The following is a 25628-nucleotide window of genomic DNA, read 5'->3' as shown; positions in this document are numbered from 1 at the left end:
ACCCACTCTAAGCAATCTATTTTCTTCAGTAGAAAAAAGCATACAACAGGTAGAAATCCTATATACACAGTATATCAGTTCTAGTCATCAGCCCCTCCAAACAGTGTTTTACAAATTGGTACAATGGTGTCAGAACAGACCATCCAGTTCCAGTCCAGTACAAATTTCAGCTCTTGACTTGCTCATTTAAGACAAACCACTATGCACCTAATCCAGTTTACTGATCTCAGGATACTTACAAGGGAGTACTGTACATGAAGACAGCAGTGTTAAGCTTTTACTTCTGCTTAATTTTTTTTGGAATCCTGCCTTGTTATTAAGTCTGCCTCATAAACTTTGAGTATGTGGAAATCTGTAATCAATGTCTCCATTAAAAAACGTAGCAGAAATGTGATTAACTGTACCTTAAACAGCCCTTTCCTCAACTCCTGCATTATTTTCCAGCAGACTACTGTTGTGCTTATTCTACACTGGAGGCTTTCAGCCCAATATATCAATGAACCACGAATCTATGCCATCTTTTTTTTTTCTTTTTGCTTTGATGAAAATAATGAACCACAAGTCTATGCCATCCTTTTTTTTTACTTTTTGCTTTGATGAAAATAAAAAAAAGCATAATGTTAGTTCTTAAATTAGTTTGGCACATAAGAAAAAAAAAAAAAAGCAGGGAGAGCACACAAGTTGCATCCTTCTCTCAAAATGTCCTTGGGGAGGGGAATGTCCGGATCCAGGCAGGGTGGGCAGGCATGGAATGAGTGACACAGACCATGGCAGACTCCAGCACCTGGTCTCAGTCCCACTCACCACAGTCCATCATCTGCCACCGCTGGTGAGCGCATCCCTGTGTGGCTGGAGAAGGCCCTGAGCTCCAGCAGCCTCCTCACACCAGGTAAAAAAGCACCACTGGGCACCTTTGGCTTAAGTATCACTTAACAACACTGTAAGCGAGCTATTCCTGCTGTGCTGAGCAGGAGGGAGCGGGGTCTGACCCTTGGGTCTCGGCATGTCAGTGTGGGCCCCGTGCTTGAGCAGAACCTCCACCGCTTTGGCGTGCCCCCCTCGCGCAGCCAGGTGAAGAGCCGTGAACCCCTCGCTGTCAGAAATATCGATATTTTCCGCACTGACAAGTTCTTCCACCACTTCAGAGTGCCCGTTTTCTGCAGCAAGGTGCAGCGCTGTCCTGTTTAAAGGCCCTCTGGCTAGAACGCTGGCCCTCTCATCCATCAGCAGCTTCGTTGTGGCCAAGTGGCCGCTGCGCGACGCCAAGTGCAGGGCCGTGTATCCTTCAGCCGTGGCAGCCTCCATGTCTGCCCCGTGCTTGAGGAGCAGCCTGGAGGTGCTGGTGTGGCCGGTCTCGGCGGCGATGTGCAGAGCAGTCTGCAGGAGCCCGTTGCGCACGTTGACGTCCGACTCCAGGTCGATGAGGAGCCGGGCCACACGGTAGTGACCCCGCTGGGCGGCCAGGTGCAGCGAGGTCCTCCCGTCCACGGTCTGCACGTTGACGTCGGCGCCGCGCTGCTTGGCCAGCAGCTTCACGATGGGCAGGTGGCCCTGCCAGGCGGCGTAGTGAAGGGGCACCCAGTCGTCCTTGCCCTTGATGTTGACGTTGACGCCTCTCCTGAGCAGGATGCGCACGATGTTCTCCTGGCCATACTGGCAGGCTATGTGGATGGGGGCTCTGCCCTCAAAATCCACCTCGTTTAAGGACGCGTTCTTGTCAAGCAGCATTTTGGTGCTGAAGTCATCCCCATTCTGGGCAGCAAAGTGGAGAGCGGTCCACTGGTCCTCATCTTTGGCGTTGACGTTGATTTTCCTGGCCATAATCAGTTCCACAATGCTTTTGAATTTCTTCTCGATGGCTATGTGAAGAGGAGTGGACCCTTTCTTGTTGGTGAGGTTAGGGTTAGCGTTGTACAGCAGGAGCCATTTGACACATTCTTCTTGACCTGCTTCAACAGCCAAGTGCAGAAGGCTGGAGTTGCCATCTAAAACAATATCAACATCTTGAGGCTGGAGGATCTTCATCAGCTTGCTGGTATCTCCGGATAAAATTGCCTCCGTTAGCTTCCTCTTCTGTATGTCTGTGGTACCAATATCTAAATGGATACAAGGAAGAAAATTTTTTTACTATGAGAAACATTTTACCATGATTACCATTTTTACCCTGGTGGTGAAACACTGGAACACGTTGCCCAGAGCCCAGAGAGGTGGTGGATGCCACATCCCTGAGCTTAATCTATTTGAAGATGTCCCTTCTCACTAAAGGTCCATTTCAACCCAAACTGTTCTAAGATTCTATGGAAAAGACAGCATCACAATTCTGATACCCATCAAACCTTACCTGCCCATGGTTTCAGCAGTGAGCTGCCTGCACAGCAATTCACCCCCCCTTGCCCCACAGGAGTCCCAAAACATCTTCAGGTCAGATTTGGGCCCCCACTAATTCTCTTTGTTGTGGTATGAAGACCAAAGGATGTGGCTCATCTCCCTGCACTAACCATTGTTTACCTCACTGGAAAACAGATGTCTGGGGTTTGCAGCCCTGGAATAAAAAGTAAAAGTGAGGGGGTCTTTATCACAATGACCCCAGGGGCTGCTGAGAAGGTGAAGTCCTCTCAAAAACTAAAGTCCTGAGGTTTAGGCTCAGTATAACTGAAAAAGCCACAAACTCAGCTGACCTGACTGGGCAGTGGCTTTAATCCCATGTCAAGCGGGATGCTGGACTAGTAGTGACCTCCCTTCCAACCAGCCTCTACATGACTGATTCTGTAATTGCTTTAATGGGAGTTTACTCCTTTACAAAACTAAATGAGATTTATTATTTCTCATTAGATCATGTTTGGGAACCACATAATTTTTTTTTGTTTTTATTTTTTTCCTTTTAAATAACTACCTCCAGTAAACAAATTTGTAGTGCTGACAGCAAGAGAAAGCAAGGCTAACAGTAATTTCCAGAATGTTATTCTACTCTCCAACCCATTGACTCCCATGCCCCAGTCCAAACAACTACAAAGGAAAACTTGACCATTACCTGAACTCTCCCGTTCAAAGGAAAGGGAAAGGGATCCTCTGGATGAAAAAGCTGAATCTACAGATGAAACTCCTGAAAGCCTCTTGTCACTGGAGGCAAGTTTGGACTCAGAAGAGCTGCGGCTGAGATCCTCAGGGCCTTCCATAGTCTGTGAAATCCCTGAATCCAACTGGGACAACAACTCTGAGAGACTGTAATCCTTAACTGATGGTAGAGCGGGCTCCTGTTTCTTCTGGGATAGTGCACAAATCCCCTTCAAGAGAAGCACATAAGCATTTTAGAAAGGTCAGCAAACAAAACTGAGCACGAGGCCCTACAGAAGAAACATAAATTTGTTAGTTTGCAGGTAGCCTTTAAGCACTGTTTGTATTAAATGAAATCTATGAATAAAGTCACTGAATTTTTTCAGAAGCAGGAGGGCAGTTTCCATCAGTATTCACACAGCCACTAAAGCCTCATGGCTCTTCTGTCTATGATGGTTTTTAAGATCAGTCACACCCACACAGTTCCAGCCTTTATTTCCTAACTGTCCTGCTCTCCTCCACAGAATAAGATGCACTTGGATTTGGTTCTGCCCTGAGGTTTTCCTGAGCTGGTCCATGCCCCTGCTGTCATTTGTGCATCCCAGTCCTTCACCAAGACCCACTTCTATCAGGCAAGGTGGTGCTCAAAAGCACCAAAAAGAAGGTTTCTCGGAACCTTCCAGGTCATAAAGGAGCCTGTTCCTCCCAAAACCCTGCGAGTTTGAGCAAGAAGTGAAAGAGAAAATACCTCAGGCTGCTGCTCTGGGGCATTCTTGGTGTCCAGGTCCTGAGTTATCATCTCTTTTGTGTCATCTTCTGGTTTTTCGCAAAGGGCCTCTGTTTCTGAAGTGATTTCTTTAAAGAAAACGAGAGAAGGTTTTAGTGCTTGGTTTTTTCAGAAGGAGTTTCTGAGATACCCTGCTGCCTTCCTCTACCAATTGAGCTTTAAATCTCTGAGATTCTGAGGGAGAAGAACTCCAGTGCTGACCATTCCAGTGGGCACAAGTGTGCAGCCAAGCCAAGGGCACACAAGGCTGCCCAAACAATTCATTTTCAGTCACACCAGGCTGCTGTTACACAGGGGCCACACTGCAGGACTGGGAAATGGGAACCACTGTACTGCTGGCAGATTTAGATATGGGGTTTTTTTAAAAGATGGAATCCCACATCCCTTCAGTCCTCATTCCTTGTTTGAGCAGGAGGAGAGGGAAGAGGCAAATCTCTCCCATTCTTCTGAAGCTACATCCCCCTGCACACTTGAATTCCTAACAGGTGCTTTGGACAAGTTCAAACCTTTTACTGGCAGGGAAGTGACTGTACAAACTGTTTCAAGACAAGAAAACAATTCAGTTTCTCAACACACAACAGTACAAATTTCAAGAGCCAGGTCCTTCAACGCTTTGGTACACAGCAAACCACAGCAGCTCTAGCTTGGCTTATGTCCTGACACTCACTATCAGAAATAATCATTTCTGGCTAAATGGACCAACTGGCTCAGTACAAGTTTTATTCCTGGCGTGTTTACATAACACCATCATGGTCAGACATGTCCTCAGATAATCCCTTCCTCCACAAATGAGTAAGTGGCCTGTATCATTGTCTCCACCACACAAGGTGCTCTATTTACTCTGTCACAGAGCTTCTCAGCCTTTACCCCAAGGATTAGCAGAGTCCTGAGCAATAATGTGACTCACAGCAGAATAAATGGGCAGCCAAGTTAAGAGGAAATCTTACCTTGAAATGTTGGCCGTTCACCAGGATCATCTTGCCAACATTTTTGCATCAGTTTGATCAAGTTATTACATGAATGAGGTCTGGATTTGGAAACAGCAGGTAGCTCTGGGCGGTGCCCTTTAACTACTTTTACCATAATATGTAAAATGTTGTTTTCCTCTGCAAAGCAAAAGCAACAGATTTAGATGTCCCAGCAAAAGAAATCACTTCTCTTTTTTCCAAGAGCATTAAGCTGAAAATTTGTTTTCACACTTTTCTTTCTAGATTTCTTATCAATAGGGAAAAAAATTTTTGGTTGTCTTCTCCAACAAGATGTTTTTTAGTACAGTAACACCTGATTCTCATTTATCATTTAAAGAAACAATTTGCAGCGAGTGACTGCTCTTTTTCCACCCATTGAAGATAAAGAACAAAAGAAAAAAAAACCAAAAGCCTCAAACAGTTCTTTGCTACTTTCTTTGGATTTCCACATCTGCTGTAAGAAAACAGAACCTCAGGTTTTATTTTCACCAGGTACCTGAACTATTCATAAAGGTGAAGGAGGAACACAAGCCAAGAGGTGCAGCAATGCAGCTCCTGACTGTAAATCAATCACTGGGCTAAAAGGAATCCCTCACTGGGAGAAAAACTAATAGTAGACTGGAACTTGCTGGGACATGTTTGCTATACATAGGCCAGTCACAGACACAGGAAAGTCATAAAGAATAAATAGCTGCCTCTTGGGGTGCATTTACTGTGGGGTGGAACAGGGCTTATTCTCACAGACAGCTTTTCTTTTTTTTCTTCTTTTTTTTTTTTAAGGAACAAATCTGTACCCACAATCTACAAATAATCTACAGAACCTCTCCACAGAGGAGCTGCCTCTGAACAACAGCAGAGCTCCTGCCAAGTTGGCTTTGCCACACACTGATCTGAAGCTGTGCAGCAAACCCCAGCAGAAGCAGAAATGTGCAGACAAGGGCCCCTGCAGCAATCCAGGTTCTGTTTTCATGACGTAGGACAAAGGAGAATTTAAGCTTGTGATCAGAATTCGATAGCTTCAAAGTCTCTGCTACACAAAGACTGTCAGAATTTGGAGGTCATGCACAAAAATCTGAGGCTGGTGGGGCAAGAAGTGTGCTTATCAATGGGAAAAAGGAAAAAAAAATCCAAGATAACACATAACTTACCTGCAAAAGGCTTCTTCTGTGTAAGAACTCCCCAAACCACGATGGAAAAGCTACAAAAAAAATTTTAAAAAGGTAAAAAAAAAGTTCTAGAAAATTTTTTAACCAAAACACCCTCAGAGAAGTGTAATTTATTTTCCTTATCCCTCCACTTTTGCACCTAATTCAGCTGATGAACACACACACAGAGGGATGAAGCTAAGAACCATGATTTCAAAGTCTAGCTTTGGCAGGGAGGAACCTGAGGCAGCAAACACAGGGACTTGCTGGAGGCTGCCAAGTCCTTGGTAGCATTTACCAACCCCTCCACATCCACCCTGACAAAATCAGAGAAAGCATTACAGTGGGTTTAATTTAATGCTTCTGCCCTGCAAGATGACTTCAAATAAATCAGTTTAATTTAGAATAAGAGATATCTTTTTAATCTAAAGCTGTGATTTCCTTTTCCTAATAATCTTGCCATGAAAGAAGAGCCAAAGACCTAGTGATGAAATCCACTGAAGATAACTCAGAATTTTATCACAGACTTTAAAAGTAGGTCAGGATGTACCTTTAGAAGGGAAATTAAAGGTGGGCAGAGTGCCTCCCACTGCCAACAAATGATTTCAAGACCCAGGATCACCTGCAGTTTTTAAAAGGCCTCTACCCTACAAAGACTTTGCAAAACCCAAAGCATATGTGACACATTTCAAGACAAGGCTCAAATTGGATTTAGGGGTTTCATGCTTTAAAAAAGGGCTCATTTTACAGGGTTACTAAAATAACATTCAGGTGTTTTCATAGTTCACTGACCTGTACACATCATGTTTGGTGTCAAAACACCTGTTTTTCTCCTTGATGCGCTCTGGAGGAAGGTAGGCAATGGTGCCACACAAGCCATCCATGCTGATGTCATGGGAATGGGACAAGCCATTGCACTTTGCAAGCCCAAAGTCAGAAATCTGGGGGGAAAAAAAGAAAAAGAAGGAGGAAGAAGGTGAGAAAAGTGCATGGTACCGTCAAACTTTCAAGGTGTTCAGAAAATATTTTCTGCAAAGAACAACAGATGCAACAGGATCGCCCAACAAATACAGTGGAGTGCTGTTCAGAAATATTAAGCCAATAAAACATCTCTGGAAGCATAATGCTATGGTAGGTTTTTCTTTATGGTTAAGCTAAAAGAAGAAGAAGGAAAAAAAAATAAAGGCAAGCAGTTCTTGCAAGCAGCAGCATGCCAGCCCATTACATAGCAAACACAACAAACAGTCAAGACAATTTATTGTAATTTAAACCAGTCGAATTTAGCTACTGCAAACTACTTTAATGTAATTATTGGCCCTGCCACCCCCTTTCCCTACATAACCTCACACTGTATGAGGTGTTTAAATGCCCTGGCTCTGCAATGAACTCAGGAGAATCACCCTCTCAGGTATCCCTGTTACACTGACCATGCCAGTGAGGACCAAGCCCAACAGCAGAGCCACCAAATGCTACAAAAACCCACATGGAAACACACACATACACACACCAAAAAGCCACACTGGCAGCTCTTTTTGGCAGCCAGGAGATACAGCAAGTTGGTGCAGTGACGCAGGGAGCACAGCTGAAATGAGCACAACAAGTGACAGCAAGTTTATAAAAAGGACACACCTCCACTTTAATTTGAAGTGTCAGGCAAATATGCATTCATTTGCTCTCAAAGGCATACCAATCATCGAGCAAACAGATAGGGCAGCAATTTCCTTTGTCTTACTTATTTCCCACTGAACAAAAATGTCCATTATGCCGAGTGGTAATTTCAAGAAAAGTCAAGTCTTTTTGGACCACTGAGCCCACTGATTTTTGTCTACATGTCAGATAAGATTCCCCTTCCCCTAATTTATACATTCCTTTTATCTAATAAATACTCAGGTTTTTCAATGACTCATTCCCCTTTTGATCTTCACAGCTTCTCCTTTGAGAAAGTTTTCCCTCAAAACAACAAGCATAATTAAAAAAAAGCTTCTCTTTTTTTTTTTTTTTTAATAGGCTCTGACTGTACACTTTGAGAAGTTTCTCTCTAAAGATACCACAAAACTAGTTGTAACATGTGTCCATTACTGGAAAGGGAGAAAACTGCTGCCAGCTTCAGCCTCCTGGAGAACAGGCACATTACACAGCCATGCAAGGAATCTCCCTTTGCCATAAAACAAACAAAGCAACCCACACAGCTTCAGCAAGAACTTCTCCCATGGACAAAGAGCTCAGCAGAGGAATTCTGAGGAGCTGGAGAAGTCCTGCACCCTAAAACACAGCTATGTCCAACCTGTTGTCCCTCTTTATTCTGTAGGGTAATGTGGGAATGACTTGAGAACAAAAAAGCTCACACACAGGGGAAAAAAAAAAAAAACAAAACCAAAAGATGAGGGAAAAAGAAGCAAAGTTATCTGCAGGAATAGATTCTCATCCTTGTGCAGCTACACTCTCAAGGGAGGGATTGCTGGACTCTTCAGCAAGCCAAGCACTGGAGCACAGGAAAGCAGCAAGAAACCTTGTCCACACACCAGGTCACCCTGGGAAGAGTCAAACTGACCACCACGGGAAATGCTGCGTAAGTCTGGGGCACTTGGTGCTCCACAGGAGAACAAAAGCCCAAGCCCAGCATCACAGCAGGCTGTGGTGTCAGGTTCACAGATGAACTGAACCCTGCAAGTCTGAACGGATCCGAAGCGCTGCTCTCCTTTGATTAACATGAGGCAGAGGCTTGTGCACACCTCAAGAAATCCAGGCATAATTAAAGCCACACACCTCCCTCTTTGTCTAAACAATGGCATGTTTCCTACTGCCTGGGTTAAGAACTGAAGATGAAATGCAGACAGCAGGGTGACACTCCTGTGTTTGGAGCCACCAGCTACAGTGTGTGAATCTAAGGCTGGGGGCTAAGGCAGAGCTGAGCACTTCAGACAGAAAAAAGTCACCCTACAAACTAAGAAACAGCTAAAGTACATAGCATACACCCTCCCTGGGCTAGCAAAATCTTCACCTTGTGGATCTGTCCCTACCTAGTGTGAAGGACTGGGTGTTGTGTCAATTAATAAAAAAATCACCTGTATGGCAGGGCTTCAATCATACCAAATTCTGCAGGAGAAAGCAGTGGAAATTGAGGAATTGTTATCTTGCAGGCTGCAACAAAACAGCAACATTCTGCAGACAGCTTTTTGTGGCTTTTATTAGTTCCTCTAGGGCAAATTTTCCACACTACATGGTGTATTTAGTCATGCAGGCTCTTTAAACACCAGTGGGAACTGTGCAGTGGGTGGAAGATGCAGCCATTTAACTCGCCTGGTTTGCCTTTAAATTGCTTGCCAGGCACCTCGTTCTGCAACTCCCTTGCTGGGGGAGGCAGTGAAAGTGGAGCACCCTTCCTCACCCCTTCCTCCACATCCTTGCTGGTCCCTGCAGCCCACCCCAGGCTCTGCCCTTCCCCTAAATTCCAAGGGAATCCACAATGTTGCTCCCCACGCTGATGCCTTGTGTAGGCTGACCCAGAGCAGAGGCTGGGCAGAGCTACAGAATAAAGCAGGGATTTATTCAAAGGCCTCCATGGATGCACCTTGGGCAGCACCAGAGCCCAGCCAGGGCTGCACCCAAGATGAACCAAAATGGCCCCAAAATGCACGGCCGGGCACGGGGTCTCTCCCTGGGATCAGTTCTGCTCCATTTGCATCTTGCAGTTCATTGTCCCATTGCAGCTTTAGCCCCTGCAGTCCCACCCTGCTTGTTTTTCTCTCTCCAGCCCACGGGGTTTGTGCTCTTGGGCTGAGATTTGGATCATTTGTCCTTGGTGCCCAGCTGGAGCAGGAATTGTTTTGTCTCCCTGCTCTGTGCACAGAGCTCACCATCCCATAATACGAAGCCCAAACCCACACACTAAAGCAGCACAGAATCTGAAACATATAAAACCTAAAACCTGAGGCATCAACATCAGTGATTTCAGGTGGGTCCCTTCAAAAGCACACGTGGCAGCAGCAGGGGAGACACGGAGGCGACGGAGCGCTGCACACAAAACCCACGGCAGGAGCTGGGAGAAGGGGAAGGAGCCTTGGCCAGAGCCCACGCAGGCTCTGGGGTGTTCATGTTCAGGCAGCTCTGCTCCTGCAAGGGCTGCATGAGAGCCAACAAGTGAGCACCAAGCAGGGACAAGAGCTGCACGTGTTCTCCTGCCCACTTCCAGCAACGCTCACTCTGCTGAAGGGTTCCGAGATCTGAAGATTTCTATTTATTTGTCTTTATTTTTAGTTCAGTTTGTTTTTCAACTCAATGCACGCAAGACTTTCTCTGCCTCTGCTATTCATGGATCTTTCCATTCTAGTTTGTACAAAAACGCTCACTTGCAAAATTTTAGATGCTTTTTGTAATTTTTTTCTATTTTGTAGTTTTTTGTTTGTTTTTTTTTGAAAACTAGAAGATACACTCACATAACCACAACAGCTACTCCAGTCAGCTATTCCCAAGCACTGCAGGGATCTAGCTCTCAGGAACAAAATGAGTGCTTGGAAAGTGCTTTTTTTTCCTGACAGGCTGCCCTGAACTCTGCTCTCACCTCCTGATGTCCTGAACTGTGCACTTAGCTCCTGATGCTTTCTGACATTTTTCTGCGAGCAAAACTCAAGAACCCACTGCAATGGACTCAGGGACAGAGTTCACCAAAAGGTTTTCTGCATCAAATCCACTGGATTAATTTTTAATCTGTGCTCCAACATCCAGTATTTGTCTCTGTACAAAGTCTCTGACTTGGATATTGAGAATGCCCCCACATTTGTCTGTCGGGTATTCGGGTGGCAGGGATGTTTCCTTTGTTTTTTCTGGGGTAGAGGGAAAGGCTGTTACATTTTTTGTTCTTTAAAACTGCCTGAAATTTTTAAGCAATTTGCACGGGTCACAGACTTGGACTACTAAAAATTATGACTAAAAATTAATTCCAAATACCAACACAATGTGCACTTCACACCTATGTCTTTATGAACAGGTTTTTCTTAATGAATGCACTTCAGTTAGCTTCTAAAGTAAACTTTTCTGAAACAGGCTGTATTTCCATCCTTTTTCAACCTGCCCTGAAACTTTTAACTCCTCCAAACCAATTTCAAGTGGGACATTTGCAATGCTCTTTTCAGAAGCACCACAAAACAACCCAAAGCCAAACACCCATTTTAATCCATCGTGAATCTGCATTACCATAACAGGGATGGTTTTGTTCCCTCCCCTACCACCACAATCAGATCAATCAGAGAATTGATCAAGGTGCAAACCAGCTTTGTTCGTTGGGATTAAAGAGCCATGCAACAACAGCCCTGCATGGAAACCTTGATCAGGAAGGGTAGGAAACAAGCAGAAGGGACACACAAAACAAAGGCTCTCTTCATCTGTAATAACAGGAGAGCAACTGCAGCTGATAAAAAAGTGGCTGTGCTACCTACATCAGGCAGTCTAATAAAGAGACAACTGCTCTTTACCAGCCTGGCCTCTGGGTATTACTTGGACCTACACTTAACAACCTACATGAAGAAGCTTTCTCATCATGAAATTTGCCATCTGCCTAAGTTGCTTCTAACTCCATTCTTAGAAATTTTGCAGCTGAAGCAAATAAAAGTGAAGACCACAGAGGCAAGACCATCAGCACAGTACAACACAGCAGCAAATTTCACACTGGTTTAAACTGGAGAACTGGGGAGGGGAGAAAAGTGACTACAGAGAGCTTAAAGCAGTGCACAGCTGAGAGCAGCTCATTCTCCTTCAAGTTCCTGAAAACCAAAATGTAGGAGATGAATAACAGCTGGCCAGGCTTGTCTCTGTGTGTACATGAACCCACACATATATACATGTATGTCTCTGTGTGTATCTGTACAAATATATATATGACAAGGTGAGGAGCTGCAAAAAAACCAGGCTGGATAGTGAGAGAAACAAGAGTTTAAAAACAATGTTTTCCCCCAAAAGTATTAAGCTGCAGGTTGGCTTAATTTTAAACGAAAAAGTAACACTCTTGACCACGAGACTTTGGAAGACACGAGAGCTGTGGAGCAGCAACAGAGATCACGAGGGCATGGCAGCTGGCAACAAGTTGGGCATGAGATTTCTGCACGTGGTGGGGTGTTTATTCTCCTACCAAGGGCCCTGCAGAGAGATCACATTGCAGCAGGGAAGGAGCAAACTCCCAGCCCACGAGGGCAGTGCTGGAATGTGGCATTGCTTCCCCCGTGCCAGCGATTGCCACATCACAGCAGCTCAGGGGACACGTCCAGAATGTGTGTGGAGGGCAGCAGAGATGAAGAATGAGTACAAAAGATGTGGTTGAGTAAAGAAATGGATGCCAGACAGTGTGTAAATACTGGAAGATTGGATATGAGGAAGACTGGAGAAAGGGGGGAGGAAGGATCTTGGTACAAATAGGAGAAAAGGGTTGACATGAAGGAAGATGGAATAATCCTGCCAAGGAAAGCACAGTGTTTAAGGCAAACAAGATGGAGCGGGACATGGCAGGGAAGGGAGCTCCCAGCACCGACTCACAAGGGAGGATGGATGCATCCACCTTCCAAAACACAGCAAACCTTTACCTTGCGCCGTACGCGTTACACACAAACATTTAAAATCACCAGGGAATCCCCCAATGTGCCTTTGGTAAAGTTAATATCTGTCTATCTATATCCCTGCCCATCCTCCTAATTATCCTCCCAGTTCAGCACAGGCTTATGTAATGGCCAGGCTTTATGATATGGAGGCACCCACTTGATGATAAGTTCTGCTCAGCAGCACTGCCTGAGTCACCAGCCTCACTCAGGGATTTACAGTGAGCACAGCACTCGTAAAAGGAGGAGGGTGTGTTTGCATTTAACTGCAGGATGGCACAGCAACATTTCCAGTGCTCTCCACTGGAAGACTGACTGCTTCCTGGCTCAAGGGCAAACAGTTTGTAAAGTCCTCCCCACCTCCAAACTCTTCTTTTGCAGTCTGCAATGTCTCTTCGCTCACCTTAGGACTCTATTAGGGACAGGTCACATACTAAATTATTGCTGACATTTAAAAACACTTCAATCAGCAGCTCCCATTAGCCTTCCAGCAAGAAAATGCACATTAAATCAAGCTGCAGGGTCTGAAATTTAATTGTAAATTTCAGGTCACACAAAGAGAAGGTTCGGGGCCACACTTTTAAAGGGAAGGCGCCTCACAGAATATGTTCATCTCTCACAGAATATGTTCATCTCTCATTTTGCATATGGGTTCCTGTGCCTGCTCTGCTTCTTGGAGGGCTTTCCAAGATGCCTGTGGATGTAAAAGACTGCTGGCTGGAAAAGGCTTGGATTGCACCATTCCTTTCTGGACTCCATGGAAAGGATCTGAAGACCTTGATGTGTTTCCTACAGAAGCACATCAGGGATGTCAGCAATGACCTCACCAGAGACTTTTCTATTTTTGTACATTTTGCACTTTGCCCCCTTGTGTTACATCACCATCCAGATATGGGCTGTGCATCAGGCACTTCAACCTCCTGAAACAGTGAGAAAAACACAGCCTTGCTATCTGGGCTCATGGATGAGTCAAGATTCAGGAATTTAAGAAGTTATGCAAGCAAGCATGAACTTTTAAGTAAATAAATACTTAGCAAAGGTCTCCCAGCACTATTGTGTGAGAACAGGCTTTCAACAGTTGAAATCCTGATGTTCTGGTCATAATAGCATGACCACCTGCAGATGCCTCCTGCCTCAGAAAGAAAATCCTTCTAAGAAATAAATGACTAAGAGGCCTAGTAAAAAAGCTGAGACCGTCACAAGTGTGATTTCATTAGTGGCACACACCTCCTTATGGCTCCAACCCTACCATGATATCAGGAAATCTGTCTTTATTTAATGAAATCTTCATTTTTAGAATGATACAGGCAAGATCAAAGGCACTTGATCAGTGAGGGGGCCAGATGAATTATGGCATTGCTAAAAAAAAAATTGAACACTAAAATAAAAATAACAGGGAAAAAACTCTATTTCAGTCTCTGTGCTCCCTAAAAAGAAAGTTGGGAAAGCAAGCACAACCTCCTTGGGTCCAGCTGACCACAGAACCTCCAGCAGAGAAGGCTAACAAGTTTGCCTGTTTACTCTGGAAATGGATAACGAAAATAATTTCATGCCTTTACAACCACAAAAGAAATTCCTTTCAGTGACCTCTGGCATGCATGAACAGTCAGGACAGAGATCCTTCCTCACTGTACATGCCCTGAGCAAATGGAAATGAGCTGCCTCTGGGAAGGCTTCCCCAGGCTCCAGCTGTAAATGAGATCTGTGCATTTAGTGGTGCAGACAAAGACCCAGAACAAGGCAATCGTGGCAACTGTGGAAGTGGCAGAGATGATTTAGAGGTTTACACCACTTTTCTCCCCGCTGTTCTCAAAGAAATTTGTAGCAGGACCCATTAGGTCTCAGAACCTGAGTTCCTGAGTTCCTGAATGCAGTTAAGAGATGCAATTCCTGAACTGAGGTGCAGTTCCTGAACTGCAACCTTTTAAAATTTCAGGGGGGTTCTCACAACTTCCCTAACCACACCTCTATTGATGTACTAAAATAAAATGCATAAAATGGTGCAAAAACCAGGTGCATTTCTTTAAGGGCTCTATCTGGGTGGATTTTAACATGGGAATCAGAGGGGTTGGCTGAGTGAGCATTTCTCTAATTCCAAAGGAAGGCTGCTGGTTTCTCTCAGCCTTTTTGCATTTGGGGGACCATCCAAAGCTTGGATACCCTGGCACAGAGCATCCAGTGCATACCTTGACATGGTAGTGGGCATCCAGCAGGATGTTTGCAGGCTTCAGGTCCAGGTGGAGCAGGGGTGGGGACATGCAGTGCAGGAAGTTCATGCCCACCGCAGTCTCGTGGATGATGCGGAAGCGCAGCTCCCAGGGCAGGGGCTCGGAGGCCAGGAGCTTCTCCAGGGACCCTGTCTCCATGTATTCCATGACCAGGCCCACTGGCTCTCTGCAGATGCCATAAACAGGGAGGATGTAGCGAAACTTTGCCATTTCCATCTTCCTGGCTTCTTCCAGTAACTCCATGCGCTCCCTGGGTGGAAGAGAGTGGGAGGTGAAGGATGGAGCAGCTGCTTCTGCTCAGGTCAAACAGCACAAAACATTTCTTATAAAACCCAATGCCATATTTCACATCATCCCCTGGCTGACCCATGCTGCACCCCAGGTGTATTTCCATATTTACTGATTTGGGGTTTTATGCTTTCAATGGTTGGCTGGGGAAGAGGTTTTACAGCAACTTCTGTGAGCCAGAGAGAAGTTTGATAAGAGGATCCATGTTTACCCCCAAAAGAATTTTCTATCAAGGTCATTGACATAGAAACCAAGAAAGAAGGATAAATTAGAGAAACCTGCAACTGCCTATTCCAATAAGCACTTTGTCTCTCATGAGCAATGAGTAAAATGTAAACTTAGGAGTTTTGTAAGAATGTATAAAAAGTATGCATGCCATAATAAAAATTAATTATCAATGGGGCATATTCTAAAAAAACAGAATTTTCTGTTTCATTAAAATAATGTTTTTTTAAAAAGCTCCATTTCTGCTTGGACCAGATCCAGTTCATTGAGTGAATTAAGAGAAGAAAAATAAAAAACAGTGTGAAGCCTTCTGGAAATGGAGTGTGTGCTTTGTATTGTCTCCATCTCAACTATGAGAGCAGGCAGCTCCCAGCTGCAGGAGCACAGGTGAGCCCTACACTTCCATGGTGTGAATATCCTGAGTGCAAAGCCCATCTCCCTGCTTTGATGGTTGTGCTGTGCTGCTCAGAAGGAGGATGATACACTTAGAGCCCAGCTTTACACTGCTGGAACTCCTTGGGCTGAAGTAATTACCTGTTGGTGAGTCACAAGGCTGTGTTAATCAGAAGAGAAGCCAGGCAGCATCTCTTCAACAGCCCTGCTGGTGCTTCCTGAGTGTTCACAAACCCAAACCTTGGGAGAGGAATCCTTGGACCCACCATTGAGGGGAGCAAACTGCTGGCTGTAACCAGGGAGACACAACAAACCCCTCCCCAAAATACAGCTCTGACAAGTCCAACACTGCACTCACTCAGCTCCAGGAGGTGCCCAAATCTCCCAGCTCACCATTTTCAGTGATGTAACAGGCCTGGGCCTGGCAGCTGTAATGAGCACCCCGGGTTGTTTACAGGTCACTTCAGCCTGACCCTGCACAGGGGTAAGTGTTACTCAGTCCAAGCTGCAGCCTCCCAGGTCAGGACCCTTAATTGCTGTGATTTTCTTCTGCACCTCACTCACAGCCTTCTGCAGCAGCCCACAGGACCTCAAGTTGGAAAGAAGAAAAAAGGGTCCTGTCCCCAGGCTGGCTGTGCCCACAAAGAGGGGCCACACTTGATGGTTTGGACCCTTCAATCTGTAAAACTGCATTATCAGTGATTATGAACCCTGCCCAGAGCAGCTTTGGGCACTGACACATCACTGCTGCTGCCAGACATTCACAGAAGGGGGCACAGGGAGGTCAGGCAGGTAATATTTCCTGAGCAGACCCTCTCTTATTACACAGCAGCTCCTGCAATGCACACAAAGATGTGCAAACTATCTAATGGACAACAGTACCTGAAGTAAAAGGACAAAGTTTGTGCTCTGTGCTGCCACCAACAAGTGATGCCAGTTACCTCTGGGGGAGCCTCATGGCAGATCCTCAGCTCAGCCAAAACCGTTTTGGTTTTAAAATTTCAAATCCAAGGCCAGCTAGTAGCATTGTGCACTTTTAAAAAGAGAAAACACCAAATCCAGCCTGCACATAGCTGAGACTTTTCTTCTCATGAGTCCCCCAAATGCCTGGATGACCTGGCAGAAGCTGAAGCACAGCCTGTGAGGGACCCTCAGATTTTGGGAGCTGTCATTTGCCCCCCAAACTCAGCAGCAGGACACTCCCCAAGGCTGGCAATGTGGTCTGCTGCCTGCTGCAGGTAACATTTCCCACCAGGACCCAGCCAGAGCAGCAAACCCATTTCAGAGGCAAGATCAGGCTGAAAAATGCCTTAAAGAGGGACGTACACGCAGAGAGAGAAACAGAAAAGAGAAATCTTTCCCATTAACCATGTTACACAGAGAGAGAAACAAAAAAGATAAATCTTTCCCATTAACCATGTTGGCTCCTGCTGCTCCCTACAGCAACTTTCTTGTGAAATAATTGCCTTTGCAGACAAGTACCCAGTTTGCTCTTTGGCACGCTGGAAGGGAGCGCCCATGAATAACACAACCAACTCCTTGCCCCCAAGCCACACGCACAGCCAGCATAATTCACCTGAGCTGGAGTCAGGGATGTAAAATACCTGTCTGAGCCCTCCTAGGCAAAGCAAGAGCCCAGCAACAGCCAAGGGCTGACAAGAGCCACTAGACTCAGGCTCTCAGGCTAGCAACAGCCTCAGAGAGCATCGCCAAAAGCACAGATTGGCTGCTGGAAATGGGGCATTTTCTAAAAAACCTGAATTTTCTGTTGCATTAAAATAATGGGGTTTTTTTCAAAAAAGCTCCATTTCTGCTTGGGCCAGATCCAGTTCATTGAGTGAATTAAGAGAATAACAGGCGAGTGCCCTCTGTGTAATTTGCCTTTTTAAAGCCCCCATGCAACAATTACCACCCTTAGCACTTTCCAATCCCCAGAGCATTCAAAACCCAACCAGCCAGAGGCCTGGCACAGCTTTCCAAAGGACCCTGTCACCTCCTGAAAGCAGAAAAGGAAAGGACAAAAAAACCAGAATTTTCTGTTTCATTAAAATAATGGGGTTTTTTTCAAAAAACCTCCATTTCTGCTTGGGCCAGATCCAGTTCATTGAGTGAATTAACAGAATAACAGGCAAGTGCCCTCTATGTAATTTACCTGTTTAAAGCCCCCATGCAACAATTACCACCCTTAGCACTTTCCCATCCCCAGAGCATTCAAAACCCAGCCAGCCAGAGGCCTGGCACAGCTTTCCAAAGGACCCTGTCACCTTCTGAAAGCAGAAAAGGAAAGGACAAAAAAAACTGAATTTTCTGTTTCATTAAAATAATATGTTTTTTTAAAAAAAGCTCCATTTCTGCTTGGACCAGACCCAGTTCATTGAGTGAATTAACAGAATAACAGGCGAGTGCCCTCTGTGTAATTTACCTGTTTAAAGCCCCCATGCAACAATTACCACCCAAAATAATGGTTTTTTAAAAAAACTTCATTTCTGCTTGTACCAGATGCAGTTCATTGAGTGAATTAAGAGAATAACAGGCAAGTACCCTCTGTGTAATTTGCCTGTTTAAAGCCCCCATGCAGCAATTACCACCCTTAGCACTTTCCCATCCCCAGAGCATTCAAAACCCAGCCAGCCAGAGGCCTGGCACAGCTTTCAGGCACCTTTCCAAAGGACCCTGTCACCTTCTGAAAGCAGAAAGGGAAAGACAAAAGCAGCGAAGGGAGGGAGCCAAAGCAGTCATTGGGAGCGCGCTTGCATTAACGCTCCTAGCACAAACAGCTGGTTAAAGCAAGATCTCCTCCAGCAGGCAGAGATCAAAGGTCTCTCCCTTCCCTTCCCTTCCCTTCCCCCTGAGGATGCCACCGGCGCTGGGCACGGAGCGAGGCCGTCCCGGGGCCCCAACACCGAGCGCTGCCCCCGGGAGCGCATCCCGAGGATCAAAGGATGCGGCGGGGCTGGGGATGGGAGTGCTCGGGTGTTCTGCGCTCAGGAGTTACCCTGAGCTATCCGAAGGGAAGGAAAAGCAAAGCTCCTGATGGGGTTTCTCAGCCCAGAGCTGTGGGTTTAAGCCTGGTTTTGTTTCGTACCCACGCGGTTGAAGAGCTGGGATTATCTTCTCTAGGAGCCGCGGCTCCGCTCCCCTCTCCCTCCAGTGGGGTATCCGAACTTAATTGTAATAAAGGAAAGAGCAAAAAGGGAAAAGAGGGGGGAGAAGGGGAGGAAAGAGGGGGGAAGGGGGGAAAAGGGGGAGAAGAAGGGGTGGGAAAAGAAAATGGACAAAGAAAAATGGGAAAAGGGAGAAAAGAAAAAAAGGGAGAAAGGGAAAAAGGGGGAAAGGAAAAAGGGGGGAAAGCAAAAGAAAAAAAGAAAAATAAAAAAGGGGGAAAGGGAAAAATATGGACAAAGGGGAAAAAGGGAAAAAGGGGAAAAAGGGAAAAAGGGGGAAAAGGGAGAAAAAGGGGGGAAAGGGAGAAAAAGGGGGGAAAGGGAGAAAAAGGGGGGAAAGGGAGAAAAAGGGGGGAAAGGGAGAAAAAGGGGGGAAAGGGAAAAAAAGGGGGGAAAGGGAAAAAAAGGGGGGAAAGGGAAAAAAAGGGGGGAAAGGGAAAAAAAGGGGGGAAAGGGAAAAAAAGGGGGAAAGGGAAAAAAAGGGGGGAAGGGAAAAAAGGGGGGAAAGGGAAAAAAAGGGGGGAAAGGGAAAAAAGGGGGGAAAGGGAAAAAAAGGGGGGAAAGGGAAAAAAAGGGGGGAAGGGAAAAAAAGGGGGGAAAGGGAAAAAAACAAAAGGGAAAAAGAAAAAGAAAGGGGAAAAAGAAGGGGGGAAAGAAAGGGGAAAAAGAAAAAGAGAAAAAAGAAAAGAGAGAAAAAAGAAAAGAGAGAAAAAAAGAGAAAAGGAAAAAAGAAAAGAGAAAAAAGAGAAAAAAGAAAAAAGAAAGAAAACACAGCCAGGACAGCTGAGGTCATGTAAATGATGGGCTGCACACACTTTCTCCTGTAAATATTACCAGGAGACAGGGGCCCACACATCAAGAGCTCCAGCACTGGGTCCAGTGCCAAAAGAGCATCTCTGTCACAAAAGCCTGTACAGATCAGTCACTTTCAAAGCAATTAGCAATATTACATGAATGGGAGACCTCCAAAGAGCTGTCTGCTCCCACTCCACATCAGACAGACAGGGCTGCATTCCTTGGATTCTCCTGCAGACACAAGGGCCTCACTCTTGCCCACTGCCCCAGTGCCCAGCCCTTGTCCCACAAACCCTGCCACAAGAACAGCAGGAATTGCAGCTGTGCCTGCATTTGCATGGATCCAATCTTTGTGCCCTAGAGATAACACTGCTGTAAAACTACAACCTTAGACTCACCAGGCAGTCCTTGCAGTTTTAGATTCCCCCACCGCATTTCCCTAATGGAGTCTGAGACAGAGCAGTTAAAAGTTGCTCCAGAGAAACTCAAAAATTGCTCCAGAGAAGCTAAAAACATTGCAGCTGGGGCCATTTGTGTGAGCCACCTCCAGACACAGAGCAGCCAGGCTTCTCCCAGCCCAGGGGAGATCCAGCCCTGCTCTGCAGCCAGGAATTTCAGCTCCCTCTTCACAAGCTGCTGGTGGTGCAGCTGGGGGTCCACCACATTATGCCACCCCTGAATATCCTCAGAGTTCCTCTCACCTGCATCATGGCAGAGCTTTGGAGAGCACAGAGTGGCCTCTGCTCTGCAGGGTACATATTTAACAATTTCCACCCTGCTGACTCGCAGAGAAGAATGTGAATATGAGAAGACAAAAAGCACTGCGTGGTCAGTCTGGGCAGGGGATGCTGGGGGGGAGGAGGGTGGGAAAAAGGAAGAAAATCCCTTTTTTCCAGGTTGACAGATCTGTGCAGTTCTGGTAGCAGAGGATTACAGGACAGCCAGCTCTCCCCAGCTCGTTAAGGAGCACAAGGTGACTCTTAGGTTCTCCCTGCACAGAAGATACATTCATTCACCTAAATAAATGCAGCTTCCACTACCAGCAAGGCATTTCTAAAACCTCCTCACCTTCAAAGTCCTGCTCCATTCCCAAATCCAGGATGTGCAGAAGGAGAAATATGTAGGGTTTTGCTTGTCTTTTGGGGGTTTTTTCCTGCCTGATCAAGAATTTTTTTCCACCTCCACACCCTGTAGACACCCCCGTGGCCAACACCTCCAGTCAAGATCCCTCTCCAGGAATGTTACACCTTACAGCCAGCACCTTGATGTTCAGCAGAAGAAATCAACAAAGGATTCTCTCTCCGAGTTTGCCACTGTTTTTCTCCAGACCACAGGGATAAAGAGAAGAAGAGACTTCCACTGCAAGTCCTGGGGGCGAGGCTCCTCCACCCTTCAGGGTCACAGAATTCTTTTGTTCAGATTTACCTTGAACCCCCCCATACTGAGGGCATCCTGAATCCCACGAGAGAAAGGAGATCTCAGGAAAGTGGGAGTAAATAAGGTGTTAGGAATGGAATTTGGCTGGATTGTCTGAGAGGGCTTGGGTTTAAAGGTAAAAAACACTTCTGGCTCTACATTCAGTTTTTCTTCTGCTTGAGGCCACTTGGCTCTGTGATGTGATAATTGCCGAGGGAATTACTCCAAATCTCTCGCTGTCTGCAGAAACACGGTAAGAGAGACTCCACAGGGTATTACCACCACCAAGCCATTACAAACAGGGTTTTAATGTGGTACCAAATAAATACATCAGAAAAAGCCTCTGTGCTTTTCAGTTAATGTTTCTGATACCACTGGCAATTCTTCTAACTCTTCACAGGGTTCCAAGAAACAGCTAGTCAAGTTAATCTCCTGGATTAACAACCTAATTACACGGGCTTGTTGCAACCTGCCAGCTAAAGAGGCTGTGTTTGATTCTGTCTGTGCCCCCCACCCCACCATTTGAATAGCACAGGTTTATTAGAAAAGTTTTGGGTAAAAAGTCTCAGCATAACCATCTCCTGAAAGGGGTTTGATAGAACAGCCCAAGAATCACACGAGCAATTAAAAAAAAACTTAAAAATCAGTTTACATTTATTTAGCAGAGCCAGCTCTTTCAAAGGCCAGGGACACTCCAATTTCTTATCAATGCTCTCCTCAAGCATCTGAAGCACAGATTCTGCGGTAAAATAAATTAGTGCTTCAAGGACTGGTTTATTAAAAATCAATCAGAAGCTGCAGGACCCCTATGGCCTCAAAGTTCCCAAATTCTCAGGGCGCTTTTTGCTTCCTGAGCTGCATGTTTGTATGGTCTTCCAGTATTTGCACAACTCACAGCCATGGAGGGACAGGTGGCTCTCTGCACGTGGTACATATTAATATAGAGATCTGATAGCAAATCTCAAAATTAATTATTAAATATTAAAATAATAAATAAATATTAAAATTAATTACTAAAGATATTAAAAAGTGACAGCATCCTTTGTCTCAGAGTGCAAATTAACTTTCAGAGTAAATTTCTAGATGTACACCACAAATGAAAAGTTCTAGCTTATTTTTCAGACGTCATTTAATCTTAACTTCAAAATTAATCAGCCATGGCACTATTTTGATCAATAAGCATCAAACCTGAAATCTCCTTTGAGGTTTTAATAGTAGGGGGCTTGCAGATTAGCACAGTACAAAATACACCCTGCAACTTCAAGGTTTTTTCAATTTTATTCACAGACAGCACAGTTACCCTATGCATAGAGTAAACTCTCCCTCTCCAAAGGACATTTAATTTCATTTACTGCACTCTACAAGCCATGCCTAGTGCAAAGTCAGCAATTCACATACTGGAAAAAATGCTCAAGGACCCCAGAAATCCTGCAGAAGATGGGTTTGCAAACGTTTTTAGTCTTGGGCCAGCTGATCTGCCTCCTGCAGGAAAGGCACCAACAGGAAACCTTTTGTGACTGAGCCAACCCACGCCTCAAAAACTGAACTGCAGAATCAGCTTGTGAGCTGGTGGAGATCCCAAAGATCAAGTGGAGCTGGGAAAGCTCCAGGAGCACGACTTGTGCATATTCAGCACCCTGTGCATAGAGGCTGAAGCCACCACTGTCCCTACAACACAGGGATGTTGCTAAAGATGCGCCTGACAGCCTTCCCCTCCTGGAAAGGAGACCTGCACTCCATAGCTCCCGTCCCTGGAGGTGCTCAAGGCCACCTTGGATGGGGTTTGAGCAACCTGGGATAGTGGAAGGTGTCCCTGGCCACGGCAGGGGATGAGCTGTAAGGTTTTTCCCAACCCAGACCCATGTGTGACTCTGCAATCACGCACGGTGCGAGAGCAGCGCAGCCCATCGAGGACCACACCGAGGGGCAGAGGGCAGGGGAGTCCCGCCGTGGGGCACCTGTACCTGCAGTACAACACCCCTGCACGGCCTCATCCCGAGCAGACAGACACACGGACCAGCGCTGCCCCTGCCCTGGAGCCGGACACATTCCCCAGCCCGGCTCCTTTCAGCGCCCGCTCCCCAAAGACACCAAACCCGCGGCTCCAGCGCCCGCAGCGCAACATCCCCGAGCACATCAGCCACAACTCCTGCACCTGTGAACCGAGCCTGCCTCTTACCAAGCCCCTGCATCCCAGACACATTCCCAATCCTCCTGCCCTTCCCTTCCCATCCCTTCCCGGCGCGGTCGGTGCCTGCTGGGGCCGCAGCGGGTCCGTGCAAGCCGGCACACGCAGAGCCTGGGCAGGGCAGGAATGCTTTCCGCATGGCTCCGAGGGACAGGCGGGACAGCTGGGGCATTTCATGGTTCCCAGGGAACACGCAGGACATTTGGGATATTCCATGCATCCCAGAGAACACGCAGCACATTTGGGATAGCTCATTGTTCCTAAGGAACATGCAGGACATTTGGGGTATTTTATGATTCCCAGGGAACATGCAGGATATTTGGGATATTTCATGCATCCCAGAGAACATGCAGGACATTTGGGGTATTTGATTGTTCCAAGGGAACACGCAGGACATTTGGGGTATTTCATGCATCCCAGGGAACACGCAGCACATTTGGGATATCTCATTGTTCCTAAGGAACACGCAGGACATTGGGGTATTTCATGCATCCCAGGGAACACGCAGCACATTTGGGATATCTCATTGTTCCTAAGGAACACGCAGGACATTGGGGTATTTCATGCATCCCAGGGAACCGACAGGACATTTGGGCCCCTAAATTCAGGATATTTGGGATATTTCATGGTTCCCAAGGAACACGCAGGACATTTGGGCCCCTAAATTCAGGATATTTGGGATGTTTCATGGTTCCTGCTGCTGCTGGTTGTGAGACGGGCAGGGCTGCGCACCGGGAGCGCTCGCTCGCCCCGCGCTCCCCGGCTGCGCATCCGCGGGGTGACCGAGGGCTCGGAACGCCTCTATGGGAAGAATCCCTTGTCCCCCCGCAATGTCCCCGTCCCCTTTTCCCCCCCTTACTTCTCATCCACATGCAGGCTGGGCGAACACTTGATGGCGAGCCACGTCTTCCAGTGGAGATGCCGCACCTTATACACCTGCCCGAACCCCCCCGAGCCGATCTTCTCCCAGCTGCTGAACTCGCTCTCCTCGAAGGTTTTCAGCAGCCCCATGGCCCAGGGGGAGCCGCCGTCCCTCGCCATGGCCGCTCGGTGTGCCCGGACCCGCCCGGCCCCGCGGAGCGCAGCGCCGCCGCTGCCGCCCAGGTGACTCAGGTGTGCACCGGGTGCCGTCACTTCCTGGGACGGGCCCGTGGGTGGGTTTTGCACGGCTCCTTTTGCTGGCCCGGGATAGAGCAGCGGGGCAGGTCCCCGGTTGTAGCTGCCCCGGGGCGATGCTCGCTCCCGGGAGGGGAGCGCCGCGCACGCTGCTGAGCTGGGACAAATAAACTGTGACAAATAAGCTGGGACAAATAAGCTGTTAAATAAAGGAGAGGGAAGCGCCAGCCACCTCATTCCTGCCTTTTCTCCTTCATTCCTGCCTTTTCTCCTTCATTCCTGCCTTTTCTCCTCCCCCTGCCCAGGGAACCGCAGCGGGTCTCTGTCCCTCCATGCCCTGATCCGTGCATCCCAGCCTGGAGTGCGGGACTCCGGCCAGCCTGCCCCAGGCTGCTGCTGTCTGTCTGTCCTGGCATGCTCTGAAGCCACAGTTTTTAGTCTCCGAGAACTCAGACATCTCTGGGTTTTTAGTTGCCCGTGGGGTTAGAAGCTTTGATGATGCCAGTGCTAGGATCCCTCTGTGGATCTAATTGCAGGGACCACAGGACTCCCAGAATTGTTTTGTTTGGAAAAAAACTCTGAGATCATCAAGTCCAGCCTCTGGACAATCTCCACCTTGTCAACCAAACACCAGCACCAAGTGCCATATCCAGTTTCTTGAACACCTTCAGGGATGGGGGCTCCCTGGGTAGTCCTCCCAATGCCTGGCCACACTTTCAGTGAAGAAATTCTTCCTGATTCCAACATAAACCTCTCCTGGTGAAGCTTGGCTGTGGCTTCTCGTCCTGTGCCTTGTTCCCTAGGAGCAGAGCCTGACCTTGCCTGGCTGCCCCCTCCTGTCAGGGAGTTGTAGAGAGTGAGAAAGTCCTCCCTGACCTTCATTTTCTCCAGGCTAAACACCCTCAGCTCCCTCAGCCACCCTTCATTGAACTGACTCTCTAAATCCTTCACCATCTCCTTTGCTCTTCCCTGGACACACCTCAATACTTTTCCTGAATTTAGGGGCCCAAAACTGGACCCAGGATTCGAGGTGTGGCCTCAGCAGTGCCCAGCACAGAGGGACAATCTCTGCCCTGGTCCTGCTGGCCACGCTACTGCTGACACAGGCCAGGTGCCATTGGCCACCTGGGCACACCTGGGCACACCTGGGCTCATGTCCAGCTGTGACCAGTGGATATGGGGTCTCACCCTGAGATGCTGCATTTGGAAGGAAGGAGCCTGCACCCTTTGGTGTGTAACAGGATTGGTGAAGAGGCTGTTCTGAAGGCATCACAACC

General features: G+C 46.9%; 1 protein-coding gene across 1 annotated transcript; it reads right to left on the bottom strand.

Annotated features, from left to right (window-relative positions):
• Positions 1-655: 655 nt before the first annotated feature.
• On the bottom strand, positions 656-24364 carry RIPK4 (receptor interacting serine/threonine kinase 4). The gene is made up of 8 exons (XM_066571687.1): positions 24095-24364; positions 14725-15016; positions 6747-6895; positions 5958-6007; positions 4789-4947; positions 3803-3909; positions 3032-3284; positions 656-2096 (listed from the first exon to the last, which is right to left on the bottom strand). Exons 1-8 carry the CDS (start codon positions 24274-24276, stop codon positions 919-921), a joined length of 2370 nt encoding a protein of 789 aa, XP_066427784.1. The 5' UTR covers positions 24277-24364; the 3' UTR covers positions 656-918.
• Positions 24365-25628: the final 1264 nt, after the last annotated feature.

The sequence above is a fragment of the Molothrus aeneus genome, chromosome 2 (assembly GCF_037042795.1).
Source record: "Molothrus aeneus isolate 106 chromosome 2, BPBGC_Maene_1.0, whole genome shotgun sequence".
NCBI classification, from domain to species: Eukaryota; Metazoa; Chordata; class Aves; order Passeriformes; family Icteridae; genus Molothrus; species Molothrus aeneus.
The sequence above is the reverse complement of the archived record's forward strand: the minus strand, read 5'-3'. Positions and strand labels throughout refer to the sequence as shown.

Excerpts from the sequence above, each read along its gene's own strand:
- RIPK4 (XM_066571687.1), bottom strand. The coding sequence starts at position 24,276 with ATGGCGAGGGACGGCGGCTCCCCCTGGGCCATGGGGCTGCTGAAAACC. Across the intron at positions 4,948-5,957 it reads ACAGAAGAAGCCTTTTGCAG|AGGAAAACAACATTTTACAT; the intron begins GTAAGTTATGTG and ends TTTGCTTTGCAG. Across the intron at positions 3,910-4,788 it reads TGAACGGCCAACATTTCAAG|AAATCACTTCAGAAACAGAG; the intron begins GTAAGATTTCCT and ends TTTTCTTTAAAG.